The following is a 17,442-nucleotide window of genomic DNA, read 5'->3' as shown; positions in this document are numbered from 1 at the left end:
TCATTAACAGTTCAAATACAACCAATTGACAGCCATCTATTTCATTCTATGCAAGTCATCTGAAGAAAAATTATCTTTCCTATGTAAATGTTGGCTGAAACGGGACCATTTCATTGGCGAAGCTATGAAGTAAGTGAAGTCTGATACATCAACCCATAACAAGGGCTTTGGGTTTTTGCTGATGACGTCATTCGACGCTAAAGTGTGGACCCAACCCCGGCCTTATGATAAGAAGAATGGGCTATAGCATTCAGATTTAGTTTTCAAGGCGAATAAACTTATATTCTGCTTAATTTTAGTTTAAAGACGAAATTAGAAATTACTTGAGTTGAGGTTTTTGTTCTTTTTGCTGGAGTTTTATGAATAATTTACTCTATGAGTATTTCATCTAAATGTATTTGTGTATGAACTCTATTAGGGTACAACCAATCAAAAGCTTAACATTGCATTGGCTAAAAGAAAAGGCTCTTTTAGCACTGGAAAAACCTGATGAGTGCTGTTGAAGTCATTGTAAGATATTTTCACCAACTCTGTATGTGACTTTTTGTCAAGAGGAGCTACCTTGAATAAGATCCACTCGATGTTATCTTTCCTACAAATAGAAAAATATCCCTTTAATGTGTTTTTATTGGTAGCTTCTCTAGATAAATGGGTCTCTTTTCTTTTTCTATTTTGTTTACTTTTTTTTTCTCTTGTGTTTCTTTAGATCAACCCGTAGTACTAATATTGTGCAGGAAGGGGTAAGTGGTAGTGAAAATCAAAAATATTTTTTACCCAAAAACTTTTTTGTTACCTAACTACGAACCGTTTATATCGAAACACGGGCGGCAAGTTCATGAAAATAGTTGAAATTGTAAATCAGGTGTTGGTTGGTCGGGAGCTTATAAAGCCTCAAAATTATATCAACTTCAAAGTCTATTCTACATTTTAAGAGTACGATATAATATTTGTGAATAAATTCTCGTTCATAGTTTGCAACTTTTCAAGTCTGCACTGTACATCCAAGCAAATACCTGATTTACGAAATCATTGTATCATGAACTTCATGCCACACTCACAACAACTAATATGTATTGCACATTTCTTTAAACACCAAAAAAATAATTACTAACAAAAAAGTACATTTTCACTAACACTTACCACTTCATCACAAACACAAAGCTTTCTGGGAAAAATTATTTCCCCCAGAAAATTGACATCACTTCTTGACAAACTCCCTAACCTATTTGACGAACTTACCACTGGAAATCATCACACATCCCTCACTACTCGAAATAGTTTCCCGACTTCGCAATATTATATACAACTGCCTACCAACAAAAGTTTTTCCCTGAGTGATATCTTTTTACCATCCATCTTAAAATTGTTGAGTGATTTTTAAAAATTTTCATCAAAACGGCTAGACTCTGTTTGTTTTTTTTTACTTTGTGGAAACCGTCTTTCTTTGATTGTGCTTGAAATTCTTATGAAATTGAATAGTGTGGTTTCTCCAAGCTCAAATGTTTGATTAATGATGATTCTACCTGAACTAATATTTATTCACTTGCTAGCTCTTTAAAGAGGTTTAACAAGTGCCCATCCATACTGTGATTTATTAGTTCCCATACCTCAACATCCATAGACGTTTTCATAATTTTCCTCATCAACAACTTTCCTGATAATATTATTTTCATCTCCATTTCATATTTATCCCTCTCTCTCTTCCTCTCTCTCTGGCATATTACAGTAAAATACAACATCGTCCCATTTTTGAATTTTTTTTTATTCAAGAGATTTTTGCCTATAATCAGACTGGTTAATCTGCCAACATTACCTGCATTTCATGCGAGCACCAAACGTTTAAACAACCTAACACATCTCTGGTGTCTTAGCGATTCGGAGACCTCTTTTGGGTATAATGAAAGGATAATAATGTTAATGGAGATGAGAAAACTTCTTTTTTTGTGGGTTTAAATTCAAAATTCTATCGTCTACAATTCAGCGGGGATTCGATTTTTTAGCTAATTTTTATTAATGGAGATGGGTCTCACCGGGCTGTCATAAAAAAGTGTTAGTTATAACATCCACATAACGTTCTAAGATGAATGTCGAAACAATTTTTCAAGACAGCTGGGTGGGATGTAAGAGTTTTGAACAACATCGCTAAATTTGGCCAAACGGTTTTGTTTGAGTCTCGCCAAGATAAATGAAAGATTATTGGTCTTGCAATGCTGTTAAATGTTTCTCTAAAATATCTCTCCTCTTTTTTTAGATTGGCAAAGGATTTTTATGTCCATCAAGCAGTTTCGTGTATGAGACGACCTATGCGACTCCAACCAACACATCTGAGTCGTCGGCAAAGTCGTCACAACACTTACCACATTCGACACAGCAAACACAAGAACCCTATTCAACACACCATACTCACAATCACACACAACGCTCTACATCAAAACATAAAAGGATCTCACAACAATATGACACGACACCTTCACAGACAGCGGCGACACAGCAGACAACACACACATCAAAGAAACACGCGCGACAAGAAAAATGCAAATCAAGTATACAAGAGACAAGTAAATTCAAAGAATTCGCTAATAACTTTTTACGGAGAAAACGATCCAGTACTATCGATTCCACGGCCATCAATAAAGTCGATCGCTCGCGTGACAATCTAGGCGTCATTGAAGAAGGCCGAGGCGCGAGCCCGAAAGTAGAAAGCAGGAATACGCCAGGTAATAACAGTATTCCTTCTCAAAGCTATAAAAGCTTGAATGAATATGTCAATAAAGTTAGCGAACGTTATCATTACTGTCCTTCAACATATTGGGTAAAGGGTTGATATAAGAAACATATCGGAAGCTTATTATATTAATGTGAATGAGATTCTCTTTTTTCAGATATCAGGATTCAGAGAGAAACGAGCAATCTCAAAAACACGAAAAGGTAAATCTTCATTTTCAGATAGCCGACTCATTACGAATTCACCTTAATCGATAAACAAGAGGGATGTAGTATCAATTTCTGCGAGGGGAATCAGTTGCTATTTTCCTTTTATCAATCTTAAAAGCTACCTGTTAAATGTTGTAATTCAAATAACAGCCTTAAATATTAATTTAGTGAGTGTTTTTGTGCAATTTCCTAGAAATTAGGTGTTTTAGAGTCCAAAAAGTCTTAAAATGTTCTTAACTCTTTCTTCATAGTTTGGCCATCGAAGCCTTATGTTCTCATACAGTTTGCTCTTTTAAAGAAACTTTATAATGATGTTTCCTCTTTTTTAGACTTGCTGTTTCTTGTATAGACCAATTGAACAGTACAAAGATTGTACCATCAAAAATGGACGGTAGTAATAATAATAATGATAATGGAAAATCTTCAAAAACGAATTCTTTAGAAAATAAATATGATAGAACGAAAATAAAGAAGGATGCCGATAGACCAAAGAAAGCACGCTCTATGATGCAACTCACCCAAAGACTATCTGGGATCTTCAAGCATGAAGTGAAACCAAGGAAAGCGAAGGTTTGTAAGATATTTTAAAAGTGAACTTCGGTTATTCGAAGTAAGATAGCTTTTCCACTTGGATCTGTTTATTTTTCGTAGGTAAAAACTCCCAAGAGTTATCCACAGTGGTTCTAATTCCTGTTAAGTTTAAAATTTAAAAAAATTTAGACATGATTAAATTTGTTGACTTTTAGGTCATATTCGAAAATAGAGGTAATATGCAAACTATGTGAAAAAACTCTTTGCTTGTCGTGCCTCTCAACGCTTTACCCTAGAAAAACATTATTCATAGGTTAAATTGTTTAATTTAGTGCCCAGAATGCTAGGAAAATGAAAAATAAAAATATTCATCGATGCTATGAATTTTAGTTGGATAGCTGTGGCGGAAATGAGGGACGGGCTTTAAAATTTATGATGGGAAGTGCTTCATTTATCCCATACTCCTTATATTGTAAAGGAATGAGGGCTCTCTGTTATAAATTTTGGACTCCTTCAGATCCGCCACAGTCTCGAGTCTTTGATGTATTCATTACCAAGAGAATTGATTCTTGGTTTCAAATTATGAATCCTGAAAATTGACGTATTTGGTTTCTTTTATCAGGGTATCTACCATGTGGAGAATACGTCATATCGACCACCGAATGAATTGAAAGAAGAACTATCTCGTGTTTTAAAAAATCTGGTGACATCTGAGAATTTAACATCATACAAGAATAGTAACGATAGGTGAGATTCTAATCTTGAAATATTTAGTGAAAGAATGGAAAATAAAAACAATAGGTGAGATTTGAAATTTGAAGCTTGTTTGGAAAAGAATGATAAATATAATTTGATAGAGAACAATATTTTCATCTAGTTTTTTCATATAGGTATAAAACCTTTATCTAATCGTGATTTAGGGCTTGATTTATTGGACAGATTTTCAACCTTTAATTTTTGCTTTTTTATTTCAGCTACCTTTTCAAATGCAAATTTTTGGGAGAAAAAACATCTACAGTTTTTGAGTTGGAAATTTGTCTGGTGCCCAACATGGAAAATGTTTCAGGTAAATGAGCTTATTGGTGAAATGTAAAGTTTTTGTTCCCATGGTGATAGCTCCCTGGGACTTTTGTTTTGGGGAAAAACTTCCCCAGGAGGGGTTTAGGGGTACACACGTGTAACTTCAGAAGATCGAATCGATGATCAGAGGTCCCATCAAGCGTTACAACCCCAAATTCTGAACATGTTTTTCTAAGTCTTCTAGTTTACTTTGCAAGCAGTTGAATGGGTTGCCAAGAGGGAATAAGAAAAGTATCATCCTCAGTTTGAGAAATGCAGTGGTTCAAGAGGAGGGTTTGGCGGTTGGCGGAGGAGCAGAATCTGTCCTCTTTCGAACGGGTGGCGGAATCCGACAAAAATTTCGACCGAGTTTCGGAAATTTGGGACCTCAAAGAATATGGAATTTTTTGTTTCTTTTTAGACGGTTTGACGGAAATGGGACAAAAAATTTGCGGTGGATTTGCGTACCGCTTGAACACCATTCACTCTGTGTAATTTGTTTCACATTTATTTTTATTTTCAGGAATCCGGCGAAAAAGACTTGAAGGTGATTCATGGAAATACAAAGAATTAGTTGAGCTTATCTTAACTTACATGAAGCTGTAGCCAGACTATCGTAACAAAAATTTGTGTGACGAAACATACCTCTTAATTTTTCTTCAGAGTTGCATCAGGCTATTGATTTGAGACACGCTGGACTTGGAAACTCATAAGTTGTACAGCTACATTACCAAATACTTTGTCTTCTATCGTTCTATCCGATACTATTTTCATATAGATGATTTTTAGTTGGTATAGTAGATTTTATTAGCAGGAGCTGGTCTTCTGGACATATTTTAGAGATTTTAGAATATAATTTGTAAATACTAGAGATTTTTCGCTTCAACTTTCAGAAACCTGAAAAAATATTTTTTTGTTTTTTTTTCTGAAAGTTCTATGTATCGTAATAAAATTCAATATATTTAAAAACAAAATTATATGAGAAAAATCTTATACAGAACAACAAGTTTATTATTTTTGTCAATTATTTTTGTATTATTTTTTACATATAATAAGTTAACAATACTAATATTATTAATCTGATTTGTATATAAAATTTCACTGCAAAATGAAGTATTACTAAAAAATCTTAAAAACATTTTTTTCACTTTTATGAGTCTTTAAATCCCTTTTTTGGGATGATACCATCCCTGCCTCAGTGACCCGATTTCAATATTTCTATTTTATATGGCTAGGTACCATTGTGCCTGGAAATTCACCTTCAAAAATCTAGTGGAGAAATTTCAACAACATTTCTTATGAGATTTTTGACCTAGTTTTCCAATGAGGATGATGGTATTTTTCTCGTTGGGAAAAATTTTTGCAGATTTATTCCACGTGATCTGTGACTAGGGTACTCTGTAGCAGAGTGTATCTCACGTTTATCGTTTCGTAGTACACTCTGTGCGCATTGTCTGTTTGATAAAAAAATTCCCGTACGGGGACCTCTGCGATGAAGTATGATTTATAAATAGCAACACTTCTCTCATCGCCTATCCCCTCTCTCACCAACACTCCATCGCAGCGGAAGGTTTGAAAAATCTCAAGTCAGAAAAGACAATAACAACAGACCCTCTACGGCAATGAATAGCACACCGTTATGCAAACGTCATAATTATTACTTTTAACACTTGACCGAAAATCAATCCCACAATCCTTTTCGTCTTAATTAAAAAGTCGTGAAAGTCATTACTTTTTCTTTGTAGTTGAGTGTAATTTGCATGCAGGCGTAGTTAACGCGAAGGGTGATGGGATTGAATTTCGGTCAAACAGAAAAATCAATGTCTATTTTTAGATTCACTGCGGTATGCTATTTTGAAATTAGCCGTAGATACTAGGTATGTGTACAGACAATGACAAGGGTCGCACCATATTCTTATTCTAGAAAGGATTACAGAAGTAAAAGATATACACTTTAAGAATTTGAATTATTTTCATTAAAATCTTGACATTTGAATACATGACGTCGTGTTGATTTCGTTTGACTTGCAATCGACTTTTCAGACGCTTCCGAAGTTCTTCGTTTATTTGAGATCCCTAAAACACTTTTGAAAGCATTTCTCATTTGTTTGTTCCGGACTCCATACACAATCCAATTACAACAACTATTCATATACGCTAGTATGAAACTAAATCGTTTCCACCAAGAGGGTACCATGGATGGATGGAAAGGTTCCAAACCACTGGTGATGAAGTAGGGTAACCACAATAAGATGAAAAACCCAACAACAATCATGACTGTTTTCAATGCTTTCATTTCTGCTTTCATCTTTTGTTTTTGTTTTTCTTCACGCCGTCCGATTGAATAAGTAAACATCTGTTTAGTTTGTTTTCGGACGCTGATACAAAATATTAAAGTATAAACAATCACCATGACAGTGAAAGGGAATATAAAATATACTCCACCGAGCACTAGCCCCAGTTTTGGTTCATTTCCAAGATAAACTTCACAGTCTAACATAGTCGGCGTGAACCGCACTAGCCCGACTCCAAAGAATGGTAAAAGCGAGCAGACTATAGATACAGTCCATACGATAAAAATCGCCACAGTTATCGAACGTTTATGAATAAATTGTTTTGCTTTGTAGGGCAAGTTAATGGTGATACACCTTTCCACACTGATCAAACACAAGTGATTAATTGAACCTGCTCCAAATAAGATTCCCAGAGTTGATGATACCACACACCAGTTACAACCGAACGTCCATTTCCCAAGAACCATTGCGATTCCCAATGAAAGTAGCCGTACTATTGGACCTAAAAGGTCAGTTATTGCTAGAGAACATAGCAGTGCATTTGTTGGAGTTTGTAAAAGTTTGATTCTATACACTGCAACAATGATGAGTGAGTTACCAAAAACTGATACGATTATTGTTAAAAATATAACGGTAGCTACAGTATAGGCTTCTGGTGGTGGGATGGTGTCAGAGATTTGACCGTCACATCCATACAAGAGGTTTGTACGTGATATATTTTCACCTTGATCATGGAGGTGGAAAAGCTGTTCCATCAGGTGAGATGGTTGGTATATTGTTGGTTGTAATGTTGTTGTAATGTTTGCTGAAAATGAAGAAATGGAATATAAATTCACTGTCTCTGACCTCCTGAACTCTAACGAGACAATTCAACTTCTAACACAGGATCTCATGAAATTGGAATCGGCCCAGAGAAAGGAAAACTCTTCTATCATAGTATTTTAACACTGCTAGTGGAGGTTACTCATCACAGACAAATTGCGTATTTCATACTGAATTTAAACATAGAAAACTACCTTCACTCGTATATCTCTCTCTCTCAATCCGGCTGATAATAGAAGTATCGATTGACGTCAAATGAGCTATAGTAAAGCTCAAATTGCAGATGTAGAACGATAAACTCGGGATACATAGAAAAGCTCTTTAAAATTACTTTACCCAAGACTTTTCCTTTAAAACTGATGACTTGTCTTAAAATCGTATTTCTAATTCGACTCAGCACCAAATCAATTTCGTTGCATTAAATTCCTATCAAAATCTAGTTGATGAGGTGTGATAGAATATTTGGGTTTCCAATTAATAAAAGTTTATCAATCACTTTCAAAGTTCAGAGCAAGTTAAACGTCGAAAAATGTAATCACACGACCAAATGAAAAATCAGTCATCCATTAAAAGCATACGACTCTCCATCCCAATGAACTAGCTCAATCTCACCGGGCCACTGAAACAGGGGTGTCTAAAATTACACTGTCAAATTATCTGTAGCATTCTGAAAAGAGGTGGTAATCTTTATAAATTAAACAAAAATATCTAAATACCGAAGAAGAATCGAAGAAATTAGAAATAAACAGTTAGAAGCCAAAGTTAAAGCAGATCCTATCTTGAAGCATAAAAATCAAGTGAAACCCTACAATGAAATGGTCCAACGTTAGTTCTAGCTTTCAAGAATGTAGAACGTAAAATTACATTTTAACAAACTGTGAAAACACAAAACTAACAAGCCTACTCCTAACAGTTGTGTCTTGCTGAGTTTATCATTAAAAAATGAATTAATCTTCAACTTAAACCTGCCCCCTTGTTGTTATCATCTTAATAAAAAATTTTCAAATCTTTATAACTGGTCCAAACTGTCCAAAATGACTATTGGTACTAAGAGAAAGTAGATAAAGGCATTTTAAATGAAAAATGAAAAACAATTGAGTCCGTGTTAACCCTTAGGAGTCGAAATACGTATATATACGTTTTGAAAAGGTCATTTTACCGATACACAGTCTTTTGGTCATAACTCCTGACCACTTCAGATTCAGAGAAAAAAAATCTGCTATTTTTTGTAGCTGAGAGAAAGAGCTTTCCAACGATACCAAAGTTGATACCTGAATCGTTTGTCCTGGTCGAGAAATTGCCTTTGAAAAAATAAATTTCCAGAAAAAATTGATGAACTTTTTGGCCTTTTTCAAATAAGTTAGCGGCTTTGAAAGGTTAAAATCGTATTGCTACTCTGATAAAAGCTATCCAGGGTTCCAGCTTAGCTTAAAAGTGTTCATTTTCTGTGTAAAATGAAGTTACATTGCTTCTAACCCCGAGATCAGATTGTGATTGGTGAGATGGGTGAAAGGGATGGGTGAAAACAATACAATCTGATTTTCTTGAGGACCACATTTCCAAGAGTGGGCTGGGAACGATAACAAACTAGCGAAACTTGAAATAGGGCTGGAAAATTTAGTTTTTGACTTTCCGGCGCACAATTTTCTGCGGGAGGACTATTTTCCTCTGATGGTTAATTTTTAAGTGCCTTATTCAGAGGTTACTGCCCGTATGAAAATTATGAACAGCTGTTATCAAGTTAGTTGAAGCCAATCAGCAGTCAACCAATTTCGAAAGATTCTTACTTCCAAAACATAAGAAGGATATTTTGAAATTTTGCCATTCCAAAAATAAATTTAAAGAAAAACAACAATGTTTTTAAAATTGAGCAAAAGCTTTTCGATTAAAAATCATCTTCAGTGCTACAAATGATGTTAAAAATTGGAAATCAAAAAAGTTACAATTTATGTGTTTAAAAGCAATTAAATGTAGTAAAAAACTGGATAAAAGAAACATCATAAAATACAAAAGGCAATGCATGTTAAGAGAATATGTAAAAAGTAATTAAAATAATTGGCTAAGTTACTCCATTTCGGAAAAGAATTAATCGGTTTGAGTCTAGTTCTCAACAGATCGTATCGGATAGGTATGAATTTTGAATTTGAGAAACAAGTAATTCGTACAAAGTTCAAAAATGCTGGCTTTCCCACACGCTTTACAGAGAGCGTTATCAATCAATTTGAAATGAAGCTTGACACGTCGTCAGAATTCATAATCCCAGAGTTCTTGTTTAAAGAGCCAAGAAAGTTTATTCTAATTGAAATTCCGTTCTGTGAGGAGAATGAATCTTTATCAAAACGTTTTTTAGAGAAATTAAAGTCCTTCACTAAGAATAATATCGATTTTGCAGTGAAATGGTCCACAAAGAAAGTCAGGCAATTGTTTAATGTCAAAGATAAGAACCCATATCCGGCATGCAAAATTTATGAAGGAATTTGCACTTGTGGAAATAATTATGTTGGAGAAACCGAAAGAAACGTCGAAACCAGATGGGGGGAACATGAAAACATTGACAAAAACTCTGAACCAGCCAAACACCTGCGTAAATTCCCTAATCATCAATTCGTTTGGAAGGTCATCTTTAATGCCTCTGAGAAAACTGTTTTACGGAAGAACTTAGAGGCATCTATCATAGCCCTCAAGAGACCGTCTTTAAATGACCAACTAGACTCAAACCGATTAATTCTTTTCCGAAATGGAGTAACTTAGCCAATTATTTTAATTACTTTTTACATATTCTCTTAAGGTGGTCGTTAACACTTCTGAGATAGGATCATCTTTTTCGGGTCGATTTTTCAATTTTTGGTTTAAATTAAAGTTTGAACCTTGCTGAACAATATCCCGAAGTTTTATTTCATATAAAGAAGAGGAAAGTCGAAAACTTTAGGTTTTTAGACACGTACCCGAGCAGACTTTGTGGTCCGCCCCAAACGCCCACCCCGCCGCCCATCACGAAAATTGCAATATTAGCCCTTCTGGCTCTTGGAGCGACTCCAAATTTTTACTGTCGCTACTTAGAGCCACAAAGAACATTCCCGGAAAATTTTACACCGTTACTGCTAGTAGTTCCGGATTTATGACAATCAAAACAAACCCGCCATCTTGAATCTTGTCAAATTTCAAGTGTGAATTTTTGGTAAAGGGAATGGCTGTTTCATGGCTTATTTTCTTGTAGTAAGTGATGGTTTGATGCTTCCTTTTTATATAAAGAGCTTCTCAAAACTCCAAGGAACATTTTTACTTGATAATCTTTCTAATTTCCTTCCCATTGGGATCAAATTTCAGCGCCACACAATGTGCGACAGGTACGTGTAATGTTTCTTCTGTTTTCTCTCTCTTTTTAGTTATTTAATTGATAATTTATTGTTTAAAACGTCCATAACCTCTTCTTGAAGCTATCCATACACATTTAGTTGGATTTTGATAGTGATATAGTTGATTTTGGTGTGTTTCGGGGTTTTCGCAAAAGTGAAAGTGAAAGTGCTCTTTATTAGAATTGAGCGCAGCTTGTATTTCAAGTAATAGGGATAAAGATTTGCTTTGTTACAGTGAAATGTGTTACTTTAACCAATGAAAGGGTTAGGGAATACTTTTCAATCACTTTTCACCAAATTTAAGCTTTTTCGCAAGCAAAAGTAAGGTTTACGCAACTTTTTTGTATGTTTGCGGTAATTTCAGGGTTCTGCGCGACACCATAAATTTGCTGAGACATGCAAAAGAAAATGGCTTTACTTTCTTTCTGAAGGTGAAAATTGAATCAGTGCATCAAGTTCAACTGAAATCTGTCAAAAATCCCATATTGAAAGCTTTTTTTCCTCTTTCTACAGCAAAAAATAGTTTTAAGGCCAGTTTACGCAAAACAGCAAAACCGGGGGTTTTCAATCTTGTGGCGGAAGAATCTCAGGATTGGCTGTTCCGATTTACTTGGAATTTTGTACACAGCTTTCTCTTAGTGCAAGGGGTGTTTTGAGTGAAACAGATTTTTCAAAAAATGTTTTGTTGATTTCAAAATTAAAAAAAACAGTTTTTTGCGTTTTTACCCCCGGTTTTTGATTTTTTTAAAAAAATTTTTCACTCAAAACACAGTAGGACAATATTGTAACATAACTGCCAAATATCAAAATCTAAATCCATCTGGTTGTGGAGATTCTTCTGCCACAAGATTTTTATATCTATTTTTAGAAATGACCTCATGACCCCCGTCTTTGAAATTTCTAACATTTTTTTCTATTTTTAGATCAAGATGATAATTAAGTATCGTCATACAAAATTTCAACAATATATCATTTATACTTTTTGAGATATTTCAATTTGAATATTTTTTGACATTTTCAAAAAGTTTGTTAACGACCACCTTAACATGCATTGCCTTTTGTATTTTATGATGTTTCTTTTATCCAGTTTTTTACTACATTTAATTGCTTTTAAACACATAAATTGTAACTTTTTTGATTTCCAATTTTTAACATCATTTGTAGCACTGAAGATGATTTTTAATCGAAAAGCTTTTGCTCAATTTTAAAAACATTGTTGTTTTTCTTTAAATTTATAAGAAGGATAACTTTCAATGTATGGTCAATTTCAATCTCAAACAAGATTCCAATGACAACCTCTTTACTTTGTCATATCCACTACACTAAATTCAAAAAGTTCATAAATACAAAAGGCAAGCTAGAAATCAATCCAAATCAAAAAATATTTAACAGTATTTACTTTACCATGATCTATATGATAATTCTAAGATGGTTCTTGAAATTAAAAAGAAACTCTCTTATCTTGGCTTTTAACTCGAGGACATTTTCAACAACGAGATTCCTTTGATGTGTCAGTGTGATGTTTGCTTTATATCAGCAAACTCTTTTGAAGCGATTGACAATGTTTTGTCATTTGAAAAGAATATCCACTTTAAAAATCGTTTACACGATTACTGGAATGTCTTTCATTATAGTCTGAAACCATACAAACTTTTCCCCTTTCCAACAAGCTCTTATGATAAAGGTATGATTATGTACTGATTGTTCTAATATGGAGGCTGGGGGTTGGCGGTGGAGCGGAATCGGCCCCTTATCGATCGACGGAATTTCGGAATTTAGTCTCTGACGAAGACGGGAAATTGGACAATTTTAGTGCGGGATTTGGGAATTGACAAAAAATATTCGAAATTTTGACATTAGCCTTGAATTTCAAAGGAATTTTCGGTGGCGGAATTTTATTCCTTTTTTAGACGGTTTGACGGAATTTGGGGAAATAATTGGCGCAATTTCGGAATCGGATACCCCCTGAACCCCCCCTAATATATACAGTCCCATTATTGAAAGTTTACAATTCAAGTGAATTCAATTTCAGAAAAAGATTTGAGTTTAAGGCTGTGTACACCTTTCTTGACACATTCTCTTGAGTTTAAAAATCTGTAAAATCTGTAAAATCTGTAAATAACTAAACAGGCTTCGAAATACTGAAAAGTGGTTTTAAAATATCTTCTTTCGGTTTAGTAAACAGTTGGAAATCTTATATAATCTATAATGGATCATTTTCATCCAACACCGCTATCCCTTTTCACGACAGCCTTTTTATGGCAGACCACGAACTAAAAAATGATGCCGATAAGAACCAGGCAAAAAAGGGTGACATAAACTCGTTCCTTCAAAATCATCTTTCCGTCATCTTATGTCTCCAAAGAAAATCCTTTATCAATAAAACTTACCTATGTAATAATTTCAGTAAAAATCGTAAATGAACATGTTCCAATTTATTCAATAAAATCAATCTCAATGAAATTTTACATTCTCAGATTTTAAATCGATTTTCATACCAAGAAACAAGAGCATGTTTTACAAACATATACTTTTTTAAACTTTTCTTCCCGCGGTCGAAGATGTTTTCAGGCGGTATATTGTAAGAGTTGATTAGAACATTTGCAACTTAAAACCTTTCGCTAATTGGTTTTTCTGTTACTTAGAAGATAAATTCCAAAATAAAGCCGTGAAAAATCTTCGTATCAAACATAGAAAACAAGGTTCCATGAAACCTAAGAATTTTTTCAGTTAGCAGTTTTGATGATAGCCATAAGATGGATGTGGCTCTGAGTTTCCTTCAACTTGGTGTCCCACCTTCCCAATAACAAGAGCTGATGATCTACTTCGCTAGATCAATTTAAGGGAACTCATTTTTACGAAATAGCTAATATTTTTGGTGAGCAGCAAAGATTCCTAAAATTTGGCATAAAACTTATTTTGGCGAGGCAGTAATTTTTATAATTTTAGTGAATAATATTTACTTTCGCGAGGAAGTTATTTTGGCAACGCGTTAATTTTTTTTTTTTTTTTTCTTTATTGAAACAAAGACACGTGTACACTACGAACATATATTACAAAACATTACTTAAACATAAAATATAGTCCCTCCCCCCGCTAGGAACTAACGTTATATCGCCAGAGGTACTAGACTATGTAAAAAATAGATAAATAAGTAAATAAAGAAAAAAAAAATCTTGGAGAAGGAAGCTACAATTGTAAGGTAAAAGCCTAAAATAAAGCACCGCTAAACCCTCCAGTTTCGTTAAGAAATTCAACAACAGAACAAAGAATAGATTTATTTAGATTTGAACTCAAACTTTCATCCCCATATAATAAAAGCCGACAGAAAAAAGGAGGGTTAAGCGGCGGATGAAAAATAATGCCTAGGGTCTGAAGTTTGTCGAACAAAGATTGTCTTGCATGGGAATATATAGAGCAGTGCAGAAGAAAGTGCTGAGTGTTTTCCACAGAGTTAGTTCGGCAACCACAGAAAGGGTCTAAAGTGTCGCTGAAGCCATGTCTAAATTTATGCTCGTTGAGATGGCTGAAACCGACCCGAAGTCGATTAAGAAAGATCACTCCTTGAATGTCAGGAACATCAAAAACATGAGATTGCTTGGGTCTCAAAAATTCATAGATTGCTTTTTTGAAAGTTTTAATTGAAGGTAGATCTCGTATATTACCTCCCAGAACATTTCACTGAGATATGCAGTACGGAAAAAAAGTGTTACGGAAACGCTCGGTTCGTATATTAAGAGGATAAATAGGATTTCTTGTTCTAAGGCAACCTGGTGCTGTAAGTCTTACTGGCAGGTAGTTACGTAAATACGAAGGGGCTAAATTATTAATAATTCCATAGAAGAATGTCATTCTTCTAGCAAAGCGCCTGTCAGCAAGACTTTCAAGACCAAGTTCTGAATATAGTTTTTCTTGAGACGTTCCACGAAAACAGCCTGTTATAGCTAAACAGGCATTATATTGAATAGATTCAAGCTTCTGCACAAAGGTAGCATTTCCTGGGCGGTCATATACGATATCACCATAATCAAGATGAGGCCTAATGAAAGATTTATAAATGGTTAGTAGAGATCTCCTAGGCACATGCTTGCGAAGTCGATTAATAAGACCAATTCCTTTATTGGCCTTTTTTATCTTCTCGTCTAGATGGCGATCAAAAGAAAGTTTTGAATCTAAGATTAGACCAAGATGTTTCTGGTACTCACTGGTCGCGATATTAGAATTATTAAAGGAGATTGCTGGAACATTAGGAAGAGTGAGTCTACAGGTAAAATAGACTTCAATGGCTTGCTTAGATGGGTCAGGGTTAAAAGACATCTTCCATTGATGAGCCCAGTCAGTTATCCTGGAGAGATCTCTGTTAAGTACATCAAGGCTCAAGAGTTGATCAATCACAAGAGAGAATAAAGAGGTATCGTCAGCAAAGATCTTCGGTTTTGACTCAAGGTTTTTTGGAAGATCATTAATATAAATTAAGAAGAACAATGGACCAAGAATCGAGCCTTGAGGTACCCCAGCATTGATTCGCTTCCACTCAGATGTTATCCCATTCAACGCAACTCTCTGATACCTATCGTTAAGAAAGCTGCGAATTAAGGAAAGCAACGGTCCAGTCACCCCATAAGATTTAAGTTTAAAGAGTAAGCCATCGTGCCACACCCGATCGAATGCCTTTGAAATATCTAAAAACACCCCCCTGGTATCTAGAGAAGGATCTTTGTCAAACCCTGTATAAATATCATGCGTTATGGATAACAACTGAGAAATGCAGGAATCCCCCTCCCGAAAACCAGACTGACAAGGAGAAAATAAGTTATTGTTTTCAAAATACCTGTAAAGTGTATCGTAAATACACTTTTCATATATTTTTCCAAACACAGGAAGAAGAGACACTGGTCTGCAGTTTTTGGCTATGCTCCTGTCTCCCTTTTTATAGACAGGAACCACGTTACCTTTCTTCAACTGTGATGGGAAGATGCCAGAGTTGATAGAAAGATTGAATATGCTAAGCAAGGGTTTTACTAGAGACTTACCACAGATTCTGATCATACGAGTAGAATTATTATCCCACCCATGCATGGGCTTTGTTAACATTCAAAGAATTAATAATAGACTCGATTTTTTCTTCTTCAAATACAAGATTATCCAGTCTAGAGTTAGTAAGAAATTGTTCAGGTGGCAAAACACTGCCAGTATCGATAAGTGAGCATTGGTTTGAGAAAAAAGAGTTAAAAATATCGGCCTTCTCAGAAACATCACTTACAAGGACGTTTCTTTCATCTCGAATAGGTGGAATTTTCGGGGATTTACGTACGTTCAGAAACTGCTTCAGAGTAGACCAGTATTTCTTACTTCTTATGTTTGGATCCTTTAAAAAGTTGCCAAGACGAGAAAAATAACTATCCTTGGCAGTCTAAATGGCCAATCTGCACCTGTCAACCATGTCATCAAGTGTCTGACCATCTAAAGGACTTCCCCATTTTCTCCAACGACGATAAATCTTAGCCTTATCCAAAAGCATCTGCTTAATCTCAGGAGTCATCCATAACGCATCTTTGTCTCTGATGGTGATAGTTTTATTTGGAACAAAATTAGAAATAATATTAAGTATATATTCAGAGAGAAGGGAAACACGATCTTCTACGTTGAGTCCCAAAAAGGAGGTTTCCCAATCAATGGCATTCAGGGCAAGCACGATTCCCCTCTTATCAGCACGAGAAAAGTCCCAAATCTTGCGTTTATAAGCTGGAGGGAATATAGTTCGAAAGTTTTGTTTTACGAAGGGTATCTGGTGGTGGCAACGTGGATTAAGTAAAGGTAAAACCCCGGAATCTAAAATAGGAGTCCGCGAAGATGAAAAAATAAGATCAATGCAAGTAGGAGAACACCCAGGACGAAGATGAGTCGGCTCATCAATTAGTTGATGTAACCCATATTGTGAAGCTAACTCGCTAATGTCCTCTCCCTGAGAATTTGTAATATCACCAGTCCGCCAAACTGAGTTTCTTGCGTTAAAGTCACCGAGGAAAATAGCTAAAGTAGGAGAAAAATTCGGTTTATAAAAATGTTATGAGAGAAACAATGTAGAGTTTGACGAAAAACAAAATCACAACAGAAAAAAAAAACTGTTTTCAAGATCTTACTCTTGAACGAATCAATATTGTCAAAAAAATTGTATTGGTTTGACTTCAATCTTGCAACAGTGTTGCAATTGATGTCCGCAAAAACAAAATCAACGTTGCAGTCCTTAGTGATAAACTCTTTAGCTTCATCCAATAATTTCAACCGCTTTTTTGTTAAATCCAAGTAAACTTTGATGTTATTTTTTGCTTTTTTTCTGGCCTTGTAGATCGATGTACGTTTATCAAAAGAATAAAGTTTGACTATCATAGTACTGCGTTCTTTGCCTACACGGTGAGCTCTGTCAATGTCTTTGGGTTCAATAG

At 34.9% G+C, this 17,442-nt stretch overlaps 2 protein-coding genes across 4 annotated transcripts; one reads left to right on the top strand and one right to left on the bottom strand.

Annotated features, from left to right (window-relative positions):
* Positions 1-16: 16 nt before the first annotated feature.
* LOC136813309 (probable serine/threonine-protein kinase MARK-A) lies at positions 17-5,639 on the top strand. Of its 3 annotated transcripts, none has more exons than XM_067069826.1 (8): positions 17-129; positions 707-740; positions 2,252-2,717; positions 2,883-2,928; positions 3,264-3,504; positions 4,088-4,212; positions 4,440-4,531; positions 5,048-5,639. In XM_067069826.1, exons 1-8 carry the CDS (start codon positions 125-127, stop codon positions 5,128-5,130), a joined length of 1,092 nt encoding a protein of 363 aa, XP_066925927.1. In that variant the 5' UTR covers positions 17-124; the 3' UTR covers positions 5,131-5,639. The 3 variants fall into 3 exon arrangements, with proteins under 3 accessions (XP_066925927.1, XP_066925928.1, XP_066925926.1); XM_067069827.1 differs by lacking the exon at positions 707-740 and adding an exon at positions 419-510 and having other exon boundaries at positions 5,048-5,638; XM_067069825.1 differs by lacking the exon at positions 707-740.
* Positions 5,640-6,381: 742 nt separating this feature from the next.
* On the bottom strand, positions 6,382-7,619 carry LOC136813310 (alpha-1A adrenergic receptor-like). Its single transcript, XM_067069828.1, has one exon. The coding sequence runs from the start codon at positions 7,571-7,573 to the stop codon at positions 6,479-6,481; it is 1,095 nt and encodes a 364-aa protein (XP_066925929.1). The 5' UTR covers positions 7,574-7,619; the 3' UTR covers positions 6,382-6,478.
* Positions 7,620-17,442: the final 9,823 nt, after the last annotated feature.

This window comes from Clytia hemisphaerica, unplaced genomic scaffold (assembly GCF_902728285.1).
Source record: "Clytia hemisphaerica strain Z4C2 unplaced genomic scaffold, Clytia hemisphaerica genome assembly, whole genome shotgun sequence".
Classification (NCBI taxonomy): Eukaryota; Metazoa; Cnidaria; class Hydrozoa; order Leptothecata; family Clytiidae; genus Clytia; species Clytia hemisphaerica.
The sequence above is the reverse complement of the archived record's forward strand: the minus strand, read 5'-3'. Positions and strand labels throughout refer to the sequence as shown.

Excerpts from the sequence above, each read along its gene's own strand:
- LOC136813309 (XM_067069825.1), top strand. The coding sequence starts at position 88 with ATGTTGGCTGAAACGGGACCATTTCATTGGCGAAGCTATGAA. Across the intron at positions 3,505-4,087 it reads TGAAACCAAGGAAAGCGAAG|GGTATCTACCATGTGGAGAA; the intron begins GTTTGTAAGATA and ends TTCTTTTATCAG. Across the intron at positions 4,213-4,439 it reads TACAAGAATAGTAACGATAG|CTACCTTTTCAAATGCAAAT; the intron begins GTGAGATTCTAA and ends TTTTTATTTCAG.
- LOC136813310 (XM_067069828.1), bottom strand. The coding sequence starts at position 7,573 with ATGGAACAGCTTTTCCACCTCCATGATCAAGGTGAAAATATATCACGT.